The following is a 14,057-nucleotide window of genomic DNA, read 5'->3' as shown; positions in this document are numbered from 1 at the left end:
TAACAGGGAGCATAGCTTCAGTTGTCATCTGCTTGGTACTGCGCTCCAACAAGCTACAACTGGGACGACCGCATCTCCGCTCCGGCAACTACTGCATACCCTGAACGGTGATTAAATGCGGCCTGTGTTCCCTTTACTCGACAAATGCCGTCTCTCTTTCCCCAACTATAGAAAATTTTTGGCACAAACGCTAGCCGGGGATGTTCTAGAACGTGGACAAAAATGTTGCATCCGCTTGGGGTTAGGCCAAAGCTTCGTGTAGGATCTCCAGTTGTCCCTGTTACACGCACCACAGTCACGGAGAACGGGTTTGGAAATAAACGGAAATAGTACGGGGCGTCTACGCTTCTAGATTGTGCGTTCGACACACGAAATGTGAACAGTCAATGTGCAAACGTACCACACCGGTAGGAGTTGTTGAACAAAAAAAACCATTTCAGTAGAAGCGTTGAACGGCAGAGGCATCCCCTTTCCGATGCGCGTTCTGGTGAAGCTGATGCATGAAAGCGACTGCAAGTACGATGCTTCGTTAAAATACCACACTGATTCGCCCCACCTTACAGTTTTTTCGCAGCAGCAAGCATGATTACTAGGTGTGCTGCACACATTACAAAGCGCAGTCTTGACGGGGATCAGACTGAAACCGGTAAATTCTCAACCAGATTCAAAGGATGCAAGGAGACGTGCTGCAGCCCTAAAACATCACTAAAATTCCTTTGACCGGAACAGTTTGCATCCGAGCGTCGGACGCAACATACACTCCGGCATCGACAACTGTAAATAAGTATTCACTCACAGAGAGTGATACGTAGAACGATAGGTATAAACCGAAATGGACATGCCCTCCATACATGCATGGTGATATTCTTGGCGAAGAACGGAGCAGTGAATTTCGCACCGGAAGTGCCGAGGGTGCCTCGTTCGGGAAATAGCCCGGATGCAGCTGCGGTGGAGCGCCACTAAGATTCCTCGTCATTAATTGATGGGAATTTATTGGCTCTTGCTGCGCAACATACAACCAGTTGCGTCCTACATTTTCTAAAAGCATGGTGCATAGTTCACTCTTCTACTCACGATTTAATTAATGAGCTGTCTTTACCAGCAGCCGACAATAACACTTCTCCATTTGAAACCTAACAACGTTCACGTGCTTCTCCGGTGAACTAGACACTCTGGAGTGTTTTTACCCACTTCCTGCCGTGATGAAACACGAGGATCCGGCAACAGGAACGCAAGCAAAAGTGTCTCCACAAACTTTCACCCTTGTCTCTGCCTCTGAATCGCTGGGAAGCTGTTTCTCTTATATCTCTGGGAAGGTGCCGACGACATCAGATCCTGCTTCTGTCCCAGTTGCAGGCTGCACACGTATCCATAGGTTTCATGATGACAGTTAGAAATCCTGTACTGAGGCATCGCATGCAATCGCGGTCAAACTGTTTGCCCCATCAAGAACAAGGTAACTTTCCCCCCGCTGCCATTCCCGAAAACGCAGCGAAATGGCGCTCTGACTCGTCCGAGCATGCGATCTGGATGCTCCTTTCTCTTCGGCGCCGGGGTTCGACGACTGCGTTTCACGCTGGTCGGCTTTTCGTCAGCTGGACGACGTCGTCTCTGGGAGTGTTGGTCAGACAGCCTGAAGTTCCGAGAAGAGTCCACCAAGCGTCGTTTTCTTTCAAACGCACTTTCTGTGGCGTGCGAGAATGCGACCGCGGGACTTCAGCTGCGCCAGCCGAACACGACACCCTCACACTGGTAGCACACGTTGGGTTTTTCCCTCACGTAAATCTCCTTTTGGCACACAAGACGCGTGACAAAGTGACTTTATGTGTCGGTTCTCGCTTTTCTTGACCTTTTAAACTGCACTGTGTGTCACACTGCCCTGTTGAACTAGGACTGCCCGAGACCCGTCGCTGCACGGTTGGCTTCTTGACTAACGAAAAGATTCGGTCTACATCCTGTTTTTGTGATCCGGCGGTGATTTTTTTGAGTGTACGAATAAAAAACTCATTTCGGAAGCGTGTGAAACCACAGAAAACGCCGTCGAAAGCAGCTTCCCCGAGCATCCACACTGTTACTCGTCCTGTAGACAAAGGAAAACCCACCCTTGTCTGTTGAAATTCAGCTGCGTCCAAATTCCCTTATCCCCAACCTCCTTGCAGGCTTGGGGTACCCATCACAGATTGGCAGCAAATTGTGTGTGTGCGTGTGTGTTTCTTCAAGTGCCGGTTTGGTAGGAAAAAAAATCGGAGAGACAACTGTCTGCGGACCTGCTGGTGTGTGGAAAAGCTCACGGCTACTTCTGCAATTTTTGAAGGGCGTTCTTGGTCCCAACCCTTTTCCCCGGAACTGTTTCGAATTTCTCCCGCAGGGTTGTGGGTTTTCATGGGGTTGTGCCGAGTGTCACCTCCCGACACATAGCCTGCTGTCGCGTTTGCTTCCCAGGCTCTCGTGCGTTTGCCTCAGCACGGATTCCTACACAGTGAACACGACTTTCCAGGCCGGGTTCTGCAGTGTTCTATCCAGAAAGCAGTTCTACGTTCCTTGTCGACCTCTGGACTTCATCCGCTCCAGAGTATACATACGCGGCCAAGGTTTTCTCGGCCCTTCTACGCGGAACAAGCTGCACAAGCAGCCTGCCGACCACCAGTGCTTTCTACCGCCGTGGAGTGTCGCTTCTTCTTCCTGGAACGGGTTTTTCTCTCGCGGGAGGTGGTTGTTTTCATCGGAGAAAAAATGTCAGGGGTACAGGAGGACCAGAAAAGACAGCCAGGCGTGGTGGGTCGCCTCTCGCCGAGACGCGCGTGGAGTGGCATCTACGCTGTTCCAGTAGAGGGAGTTCCGAAGAAAGAAGGTAGGCGCCAGCGAATAAGGGAATCACGATCAACGGCATCTGCCCTTTTCTCTGGAGTGTTGTTTCTTCGTTTTCATGCGGAGGACTCTGAGTTGTCCCCCGTGTCTCCCGCACCGTGGTTCTGGTGTGCCACTGGAGCATAGTCAGGATGCGAGGAGTGGGTGCACAAGTAGAACATGCTGCATATTGTGTGTTCAAGGAACAACGACGACCAGGGAAGTCTGGGATCCTTGGGAGGACGTTGCATCGTAGTACACCCGTAAGTCCGCTTTGATGCCGTCTGACGCCCTAGTCCAGACCCAGCCTCACGGTGGTGGTCGTTTTCTGCCGAAAGATGAGTCTGCTTGCGAGGGGCTTCTGGTTTTGTGGAACCTCCACACCAAGATAACTCAACACCAGTGAACAGCGAACGGCACAGCTTGGTGGTAGTTCTGGGAAGCATGCAGCGGAAATCCTTTTGTCTTCTGTGGCTTGTCGTCGGATCGGACACCTGAGCTGCGTGGTAGGCCGCGACCCGTATACGAGCTTTGTGCGTTGTGTGAACGCGCCCTTTCCTGAAAACGCGGAGAACCAAGAGCGGTTTCGGGAGGGGAGGCCGCACGCAAGGCGAGTCGATGCTAGAGCTACACACCTCATTTTTAAAAGTACAAATGTCACCTCACCCCGAAACCACACTGACAAAGTTTTGAGAGTTGGAACGTGGTAACGCGTCCTGTATTGACAACTCGTGTTTGTTCCTTCCCAACGGTCGACGCGAATTTGGCATGCGACAAGAGCTCGGAGAAATCTCGATTCGAGCAGACGAGCAGCCTGAGCCTTCCCGAGATTCTCTGCTTGTGTGCCCGGACCTTTCGCCTTTTTTTCGAGGCTGGAGTTCGCACGCTCACTGAAGATGCGGAAACGCGTGATGTGCAGACCCTTCGTCTCTGGTGGTACTTCTTCCATCTGCCCTGTAGGCGAGAGCGCAGTTTACCGCTGTGTAGAATCTGAGCAAAGCGGTGTTCCGGTCAAGACGCTGCCTGCCGTCCTGGAAGACTTCCCCGAAATTCGGTCTCCGTAAGTGGAAATCCCCAGGAAAGTGGGTCATGCGTGAGCGCGAGATGCACACAACGACCCCCGTGCATGCAAGGTTGCCCCTGTGTCAGCACACAGGCTTCCAGCCTTCTAGCGGTTCTCGCGTGGGCATTTCCTGAAGCTCCTTCGTCTCTTGTCCTAGACACAGTGCAAACAAAGAAGGACGTTTCGAGTCGATAACGGGAACCCGGTTTCCACTCGCAGGATTCGAAAGTAGACGAGGAACCGTGGGACCACTGACGCACTGCAGAATCGTCTCTGTAAATGTCTGTCTTGGTTTATGCAGCTCTGTGTCGCGGATCATTTGTGCAGAGGCAATATCTGCTTGGAAGGTCGTAGTTTCAAGCCACGGTCGAGCTGTGCTCTTGATGTCCTGTGTGCCAGTTTCGAGAAAATTGCCACTTCTTTTCGTCCGTCCCGTGGACAAACTGCAGCGAAAACGACACGCATTTGCTCCAAATGAATTCCACTGTGTCACACCTTCGGTATGTTTTTCCACCCGATGGTACGTGGCTGCAGCGAGCTGTATGTACACTCGGTGCCCCGTGTCCCCGGCATTCCCTCAACTCTCGCGCTGCCACATCCTACTGACTACCTCCGGCGACCTGCGGTCTGTTGTTGTGCCATGCATTTTCCCCTGCCTTCTGGGTGCCGGCTCTGCCTCTTCAGGTTTGACACGCTGTACTGCGCTGCCCAGGCGTTTTCGAACGACCCTTTTCTAGGCGTTCGCGAAAAGTTGCCCTTGCAAGTGTTCCCCGCGACCTCTCAAGAAGAAACAGACACCGGAACTGGCTCCTCGGCGACGACAGCGAAGACACCAGAGGCGCGGCCTGCATGCGCGGACGGGGAAGTTCCCGCGACCGGACAAAAGGGAGTTTCCTCCTCAAAAACTAGTCCCGGTGGAGAGCGATTAGCCACAGGAGGAACCTCGCCTGCCACGTCTCCTAGCAAAGACTGCACCAGCGGCCTGCAGAGTACTCCCAGTGCACCGAGCTTCGGCGAGAGCTGCCGGAAGTCGTGTCTCGGTTTCGGAGAATACAAGTGGCTGTCCTACCAAGAGGTACGCTCGTGTTCACAGCCTTCATTCTCGCAGTGCGAACAAGCTAAAGGCGCGCATCTACGTTTCGCTGTCACTGCTGTCTTTGTCGGAGCCTTTTGATGAGGCTTTCAACTTACTGGCCAACCGGGGATAGGATTTTACGAGAGAAGGGTGCAAGCGGAGCGAGTGCATGCGCGTGGAAAGTACCTGATTTCTCTCATCGAAAACCAGTGCCATGAGTCGTTGTCTACACGTCGTGGAGGAGCGTCCTGAACCGCTTCTTTTGCTCACAGCTTCAACGGCCATCAAGCTCTCGTTTCACATATCTTCTGTTTTTAGCATCTCAGCTGTTCTGGCACCCCTGCACACACCGGTAAAATCGTTGCCTTCTGCTCTGCAGAGAAGCACCGTGTCTGAAAAGGAACTTTTCTGACAGAAAAGTGTGCCTCACTTTAGGCGATACGCTCTCTCCACGAATCGGTTGCTCGAGGACATCCTTGGCATTCAAATCCTTACCTAAAAATTACTAGAATGGGCATTACACACAAACTTAGTTCTGGCCTCGTTCAAGCCATTCGGCGTGTATTTTGAACTCATTTCTCCCCTTGATTCTTCTCTCAACCTGAGGCGTGTCTGTGCAGACCCTGAAGCAAGTCCAGTCGCTCGCGTGGGCGCTCAGCAACGAGGTCGACATTCCTGTTTGTTTGTTCGGGGACGATGCTGAAGTTCAAGAGAATTATCGATTCGCGGGCATTTGGGCCAGAAGCAGCGCAGCCTGGCGCATCACCGACTACGCTTGTAAGTCTGGACCAGGCGCGAATCACACCTTTTGTGAATCATTTCCATTTGGAATTGCCTCTCTCGGGACACTCCCGAGCTCCGTGCAGTGTGGAAACACCGGAGGAAACGAGCTCAGAGTTCAGTCGTGTATCACATTCAGCTCAATCAGGATTCGGGGTGACGCTCTGTAAAAGCGGATGTCTTTTTGTCGCGTGTGTAAATCGATTAATGCTGGTCAAATTTTCGTTCTCATCAAGCTCATTGCGTACCGAGGATTTGGGTTTCAACCTCAAAACCGATCTGAGTATCCCACAGAGAGACCTGAAAGACGACTAGCCACTTCGGTAGCAGGACAGCGTGTGTCTGGTGGTGCGTATATATATATATATATACATATACATATATGCATATATATGCATATATATATATATGTATATATGTGACTCTATCGTCACTGTATTGCTGCTAAGGAAGACAAACGGCTTGACGGACTGCACAACGGAAGACTAGCGATTCTGCCACAAACTGGGTGCCGTGAATTTCTTTTCGTCTGTCCCTGCCTGCATGTTCCTTCTTTCTCTCTTTCTTCTTTGTACGTCTTCAGTGTCTCCGAGCATCCTGGGCAGTCGACGGGGCCTGCAGAAAGCCGGAATCTGTTCTTTCGTGAATTTGGCAGGAAGAATTCACACGCTCGGACTCATTGAAACGCGTCACCGGAAAAACGAATTTTCAAAGTGAATGCATTTTTTCTGTCCCTTGGCGTGTCCAGGCAACGCAGCCAAGATCGTCAGCGTACCTCTCTACGACACACTCGGCCATGAGGCACTGCTCTACATCATCGGACTGACAAGTACTCTCCGAAAAAGTTTGAAAAAAGGGAGGGGTGGATATCCTTAAGTTCTCGTGGATGTAGTGACCGCGCACGTATAGAAACGCGGAGACAAGTTGAGTGACGAACTTTTCAACTGTGAATTGCTTTCACCAATGTACAAGAGTGCACATTTTCATTTGTTCCGATTCTTCAGAAAATGTTACGTGTGACGGGGTACGTCCGAATCGGTGTGACTCTTCGCTGAGACGCATGTGGACTCTGTCAAAGGGGGAATTCTTTTTTCGGACTTTCGCGCAGTCTTTGCGTATCTCCGCTTCAGAGGTTAGAGCAGCTGCGACTCGGGAGAGGACTCTTAAGACACACAAGCAGCGAAGGCGTTGAATTGGAAAGAATCTCGAACGGCGAAGGGCCGCGTGTGGTTCTCGCTGAAAGAGGATTTCCCAGAGTTCTCCTCTCTTTCTTCCGTGAAACTCGAATGAAGTTGGCTCTATTCTTGCGTGTCTCTCAGAGCTCCAGGTTCTGTTTGTCGAGGGAGCAAAGCTGCATCCAGCGTTGAACCTCGTCACCGAAGAGAAAGTTCCTTTAAAGGCAGTCATCTGCTTCGATTCGGTACGTACACCCGAAGACGGGGCTGAAAGCGTTTTTCGAGACGCTTGTGTGGCCACACTTCTGATTCTAGAACTTCTCCATGTTGCGATGTCGCGGCGGTGTAGCGACACCGGCTGGATGTGGAACTGCACATAAAAATGACGGAAACTGTGGGAGAAGCGTCGCTTTCCTTCTCGTCGAGAAGCCGCGGGCTGCGACTTCTGGAGAGTTACAAAAAAGAGCGCGAACGTCCACTGAGCAAAAGTCGGACTGCGGTCGGTAGAACCGTTTCCTTGCTCTCGCGCACGAGGAGGCTGCGATGTCTCTCCGGTTTGTCTCTCCGGTTCCCCGCGTTTGCTGCCTCTGCATTTTCAAGCGAAAGGGCATGAGTGCGTTAGAAGGCAAAGATTCGGAATGCAGCTTCGGGACTGATCAGGATTGGGCGTTGCTCCACCCACACCACGAAGTCCTACGTTGATGTTTCCATCTCCTGAGTTTCGTAAGACGAGGTTCGTGCGGGAACGCGGCTGAGTGGCCGAAGGCGGCACACATGTTTGGACGCGACTGGCGCTGTATGTACACCCGACTGCTGTTGCAGGTCACGCCTGAGGAAGTGGAGGAGTTCGCTGCTCATTCTGTCAAGCTGTACGCGTTCGACGACCTCATCCACAAGGTATAGATTTCCAGGATTTTTTTCACAACTCGTAGTCTCCGGCACAAGGACGGAACAAGCTTCCATCTGGGTGGTTTGTGCTTCTGCGGAACAAGGCTGAAGTCCACGCTTGGACGACAGGCCCCGATCTTCAGATGCCGCTCTGCGTAGATGCACACAGGTGCATTTTACGGTTTACCAAATAAACGCTCGACACCGCTGCCACAGTTTAACTCTGTATTCTTCAACGGCGTGCATGTGCGAGTCGATTCCAGTGTGACTAGTGGAGTAGCGAAAAGTTGCAGCAGGAGGGGAATTTAGGATCGAGCTTGCTTCCGCTTTCAAGCAAAGACGAACACCTGTAGGATGTTGAACTCTAACGCTTTGACCGCGGCTGAAGTCCGTCGCTTCACGAGAGTCATTGGCGGCAAACTGACGTCTGGACTTCAACGAATTCACTCCTCGCGCTGGTTCCTCTGACACAAGCAACTCGTGCACTTGCTTACGTCTCCCAGTGTATGGAGAGACGAGAGGGTAGACACCCCTCACTCGCTGCAGCTCCTTGTGTGCATCGGTGTGGGCGTTCTCGCTACGCGTGCAGGATCTCTTTTGGCAGGCAAAAAAACGTGGGGAGATGTCGCTGGCGTTTCGTTTCCTCAGAAACTCGTTTTCCCGATGCTTTGCAAGCGTCTTCAAAGGATCGCTCTGTTCTCGTTCGTTTTACGTTTAATACGGTTTCCCCACGAAGTCTCTCTGTCAGCCAATGCATGTGTTTCTTCAGAGCGCCTACGCAGGCGTCTCTGGGAAGGGTGAACTGCAGAGAGACTCTGAAGTCGGAGAGGCAGTGTTAGAGCGGAAGGCCCAGTGAATGAATTGCTTCGATGCTGCAACCTTTCTTTTGGAATCATGACGAATTCGATTTTCTCCGTCGCATGCGCTGCTGCTTGTGCTATGTGCACCAGGGCATGGGGGAGAAGCACGAGAGGCCAGAACTCAGCCTGGACGACGTCTGCACAGTTATCTTCACTTCGGGTGAGTCTTCGACTGTTTCTCTCCTTTGTTCTATCCTGACACCGCGATGTCCCCTTTTTGCGTGTACCGCCTCCTTAGTCGTTTACGCGCTCTGCTCGTTTTCCAGTGCCGTTACGTTCTGAGGCAGGAACTAAACCGAACTGTTCTGAATTCGCTGCCTTTCCTAGGGTGGGGAAGAATCTCCTCTCGATCGAGGACGAGCTGGGTGGTTCTCCATCCTGACGCCATGGATCAGTCAAGAGAAAATCCGGTCGTCCTTGGTTTGCAATAGCAGCCTCGGTTCCATTAAGTTCCCTTAGTGACTACGCTCACGCCTCCTAAGTGAGCGGTGTGCTGTGTCTGAACTCATCTTACGATTTTGTGTTCTCACTCGCACTGACCGGTTTGTACTTCGAGCAACTGCCGGTATCATTCTAGCGTTTGGACAAATTTAGATCTGCTTCAGAGGCGTCTTGTGCATGCGTCTGCTAGCTTGCCGGTTCTCAGTCCGGAGGCTCCTGGCTGAGTAGAGGACTTGCTGCTTCTGGTCAGACACCTTCCTTTCGAGTTTTCTAGACTCTGTGGCTTTGTCGTTCGCTGGACAAGTCTGAGGCTGCTCCGATTTGGGTCTCTGCGTGCACCCACTTCTCCGTTTTTTCGAGAATTCCCGATTCACCGGTTCTCCCTTTTTACAGTAGCTTCACGAGCTCAACATTGTCAGCTGTCACCAGTTCGTGACGCCGCTTCTCACCTTGCCTGAACGGAATTGGCTAGTCTGTCACGCGGTGCAAAGAGCGAGTTCATTCGCAGCCGGGCATTCGTCGTTGAGTGGGAAGTTTATTTGGAACTCAGCCCGAGCTCCACGGCTTAGGTGGACAAGGAGAACTCCAGACTCGGTCGGTGTGGCTTCGTGTGGCATGAAACAACACTCCCGTATGAGAGATATTTGGAGCTTCAGGGCATGCAGTGTTGGTCGGAGAAACGTACCCCATGCGGCGAAGATGGTCGGCGCTTCGACGCGCTGCTTCGAACGCCAAAGAAACGCCAAATTCGTGTTTTTGGAGACGCATGCTCGCCCCTTCTGCTTGCTGCGTTGCAGGCACGACCGGAGTTCCCAAAGGTGTGGTTCACACAAACGGAGGCTTCGTCGCAACCATCGCAGGCTACGTAGGGTGCAACAATCGAATGAACTTGCGTCGAGGAGACGTCACTCTGAGCTACCTCCCGCAGTCACACGTATACCAGCGAGGAGTGGAAATCATCTTGACGCATCTCGGGGTGGGAATTGGCTACTACTCCGGAGACATAACGCGTGTTGTCGAAGACATTCAACGGCTGCGTCCCACTGTCTTCTTCGGCGTCCCCAGAGTGTACACGCGGATGCTCGACAAGATCTTGTCGGGCGTGAGTGAGAAGAGCAACGCCGTCCAGTGGCTTTTCAAGAAAGCACTTGCTTGGAAGGAAAACAACTACAGGAAGGATGGATCGAGATTCACCTCCCTCATCCCCGATCTGGTGAGGAAGATCGCCGCAGAAACGGCGTTGACAGTGAAGAGATGTTGAACTGCCGCACATGCACCAGCTGCTGTTGTTGTCTTCTGAAGCGCGTCTAGGCTGCGAACTGGCCCGTGCAAGGCTCTTTCAAGTACAGAAAAGATTCGAGAAACGTGGCAGCCAAAGGCGTCAGATGAGTTTCGATGTGGTGGAAAGAACTCAAGAAAATACACACATTCTTTTTTCGAAGCGAAAAACAGAAACTGTTCTCTTCGCACACCAACGTAGCAAAGGAATCTGAAGTTCGGTCTCTATTCGGGAAAAGCGACTGCCGTTCTGGCATTCGCCGTGTTGTAGATGGCTTCCGCGACTCGCTTTTCATCGTGGCTGTATAATCCCCTGGTATTCACACATGCATCCTCACTTCCTTCTCTGACTGTATGTCCCTCGGCTTGACCAGTCGATGCTTTAGAGGCAAACGGTGGTCGCGTTCTGCCAGCGTGTCTCACGTGTGAAATTGTCTGTTGCGTGGCGGTTCGGTTGTGACTCAGCTCTTCGGGAAGATCCGCGCGACCTTTGGAGGCCGCCTGAAAACGCTGTGCATGGGCAGCGCTCCTATGAAGGCAGAAGCCATTGTGATGCTTCAGATGCTTCTAGGGGCTCCTGTTTGCGAGGTGAGGAGACTGTGAGGTGCACACAACCAGCTCTTTATGATTGCTCTTGTCCAGAACCCCAGTGGACCGATGAAAACAGTCCAAACTGTTGGACTTCACAGAAGACGAACGCCAGGATATGTCGGTTTTCGCTGAAGCGACAGAGAGAAGTGTTGGTGGAATCATGTCTTCCAAGAGGCGCATCACTGACACTCGGGGTTCCTGTGGTTTGACAGGAACTCCAAAGAGTGGAGAAACCAACTCGTTCAAGACTCGTCTGTTGTCAGATTAGTTCTTCGGTGATCTCAGACTGGTTACATAAGTCACCGTTTGTGTGGGAAGTTCGCGTCTAACGCATACAACGGAGTATCAACTTAGATGCCCAGGAAAGTCCAGCAAGTAACTTCAGGGTGAAGTCCCCCCAGTTAGTGAAGGCAAGGATTTTCGCAGGTGTTTCGGCTTGGACGGACGAGAAAAGGTCCGGTCGTATGTCCCGTTATATTGTGTAGATCACCTGACTGCTGATTCTTTGCCACTGTACTCTCGGCGAGAAGGGATGCGCGTTCCAAAGAAACAGGTTGTCCAGCGAGACCGGGCACGATGGTCGATTCTGCTTCTAGCTAGAACACGAGAGTCGCAGCGGCGATATGCACTCGTGGAGAGCGAAATGCCAGAGAGGACACAAACTTCTCGCTGCGCTTCGGCGATGTCGAAGAAACATGTTTTCCTCGATGTCTCCTGTTTTCCTTGTTACCAGGGCTGGGGCATGACGGAGACAGGCATTTGCTTCTTGCAAGACCTGGAAGACAACGAGAAAGGGACGATAGGCGGCTCGTTTCCTTCACTTGAGTTCAAAATTGTCTCTCTTCCGGAGCTCGCGTACGACGCAACGGGGGCGACTCCCAAGTAAGACAGAAGGAGACAGAGAGAGCGCAAGGCACAGAAGACGGTTCTCTGAAATGCATGCCATCTTGCCGTGTCAGGGGGACCCGAGACACAGGATGTGAGCCTCTCTGTCGTGTGCCTCTCAGAGAGAGAAGCGGTGATGCTGCATGCGCATGCAGTTGGCAAGCAGCCGGGAAAGCAAGAGTTCGATTGCCTATCCTATCTTCAGCATAGGAGGGTTTCCGTCGTCCACGATTGTTTCTTCTCCGACATAAATTTGTCCGCTCATGCCTCACCGCGTCCGTCAATCCGGCGAAGTGTGCTTCGGGGTGTTTGTACAGAGGCGAGTTGCTCGTTCGAGGCCCGTCAGTCACGAAACGGTATTTCCAGGACCTGAAAACGACTCAGGCTGTATTCGACAAAGACGGGTGGATGCGGACCGGCGACGTCGTAGAACTCCTGCCATCAGGAGCGCCTCGGATCATCGACCGAGCAAAAAACATCTTCAAACTGGCACAGGCAGGTCACGAGTAGAAACCTGCTGGGGAGGTTGCTTGTCCGGTAACGTTGGTGGAGACTAGTTGAGTTTACTGGCATCAATGCGCGCACTTAGATCGTCTGGTCCTATTCAGTGGTTCACCCCGTGGACGAATTGGATTCTACAGGTGTTCGTGTTGACTTGGAGGTGAGAGTCATGCAAACGGTTGATTCCTTATCGGTTAGAACCAGTCCGTTAGTAAGGCGAAGCTAGGAGCTAATCTGGTCGTAGGTGGCATTGTTCTTTACATAGTGCGCTAGAGAATAACAGAGCTGCCAGTTGACTTGCAGTGTTTTATATTTGCCGCGCTAAAGACTCTTTCTGGGAAGGGCGTTGGTCGCTCACCTGTACTGCCTCAATGACCTCACTACATTGTGTGTGCAGGGAGAATACGTTGCCCCAGAGCGACTGGAGAACATTTTCTCTTCATCACCGTTTGTCGAGCAGATTTATCTTCACGGTGACTCCTTCCAAGTAAGCGAGAATGTTAGAGGGTGACTAGCTGGTCTCAGGTTCTGGCGAGGCAATTGTATCGTTTAGAATTGTTCCTTGGCTGCGAATTTGTGCAAGTAGCTGTTGTAAGTCTCGCTCTTCGCGACCTGACATGTTATTCGCCGTGCTCTTGTGCTGGACACAAAACCAGCGGATGAGCGAAAGATCCGCGCCGTCATTTGAAGCGTGAGGTTACTGGCGCATGCGTTTTTGGCAGAACTCGGTCGTTGCGATTGTCGTACCCTGCAAGGATGTCACGCTGAAATGGGCGAAAGAACACAACATGGTGAGGAAAACTTTGGGCAGTAATTTGACGGGATTTTTCAATGCGATGTGGTGTAGCCTGTCAGTTTTCTCATCGAAAACGACGGTCACGATTTCTGCGAGACCATTTTTCTATCTGTGCAGCCTTTATCCTGGAATTCATGTGGGGTGCAGAAGATGGTATATGTATAGACTTTTCACTGGGGTGTTCGTCCTGTGATCGTGGAGGGGCGTTCAGCCAGTAATCCCGCTACAGTGTCCCGTGGTATTATTCGTGGAGTCACTGTGTAAGTTCCTTTTCTGGTGTCACAGTGCGTTGCCGGCCTCGTTTGCCTGAGTAAATCTGTCCCCGTTCGCTTGGTGCCTATTTTTTTCAGGGACAAGTCTCGTACACGGATTTACTGAAGAGCACAGATCTGCGACAGAGCGTCCTACACTCCATGAAAGAAGCGGGCCGCGGACGCGTGCACGGTTTTGAGGAGCCGAAGAATGTGTTTCTTACCCCTCACGCCTTCACTGCAGAAAACGGCCTGGCAACACCAACCATGAAGGTTGTGCGCAAGCAAGTGGAGAAAGAATACCGGAAACAGATCGATGAAATGTACGCAGAACTCAAAGAACGGCACCATCCTGCCAATTGATTTGCATCCACTCTCATTATAAAACGTTCGGGAGCGACCACCGAGCCCGGGCGTAACACCACCTGGCTCAGGGACATGAGCTGGACTGACACTCGGTGTGTTAGTGCTTAGAAATATGCAGTTTAGATTCCATGTTGTGTGCCACTCAGTAGTGAGACACAGGTGAAGCCCTCGTTTCTGGTCGCAAGAGGGGGCAGTGAAACACTTCAATGTAAACCCGGATCGGGGATGCTGCAGGTAAAAAGGCGGCAGTTTTCGTCCGG

General features: G+C 51.9%; 1 protein-coding gene across 1 annotated transcript; it reads left to right on the top strand.

Moving 5' to 3' along the window:
• Positions 1 to 2,606: 2,606 nt before the first annotated feature.
• TGME49_247760 (AMP-binding enzyme domain-containing protein) lies at positions 2,607 to 13,794 on the top strand (the record flags this gene model as incomplete). The annotated part of the gene is made up of 15 exons (XM_002367102.1): positions 2,607 to 2,851; positions 3,808 to 3,907; positions 4,595 to 4,985; positions 5,606 to 5,762; positions 6,514 to 6,594; positions 7,085 to 7,185; positions 7,763 to 7,837; positions 8,779 to 8,848; positions 9,927 to 10,342; positions 10,873 to 10,995; positions 11,732 to 11,880; positions 12,201 to 12,378; positions 12,782 to 12,871; positions 13,107 to 13,175; positions 13,531 to 13,794. The coding sequence occupies exons 1-15, from the start codon at positions 2,734 to 2,736 to the stop codon at positions 13,792 to 13,794; spliced, it is 2,382 nt and encodes a 793-aa protein (XP_002367143.1). The 5' UTR covers positions 2,607 to 2,733.
• Between the last annotated feature and the right edge of the window lie 263 nt (positions 13,795 to 14,057).

The sequence above is a fragment of the Toxoplasma gondii genome, chromosome XII (assembly GCF_000006565.2).
Source record: "Toxoplasma gondii ME49 chromosome XII, whole genome shotgun sequence".
NCBI lineage: Eukaryota > Apicomplexa > Conoidasida > Eucoccidiorida > Sarcocystidae > Toxoplasma > Toxoplasma gondii.
The sequence above is the reverse complement of the archived record's forward strand: the minus strand, read 5'-3'. Positions and strand labels throughout refer to the sequence as shown.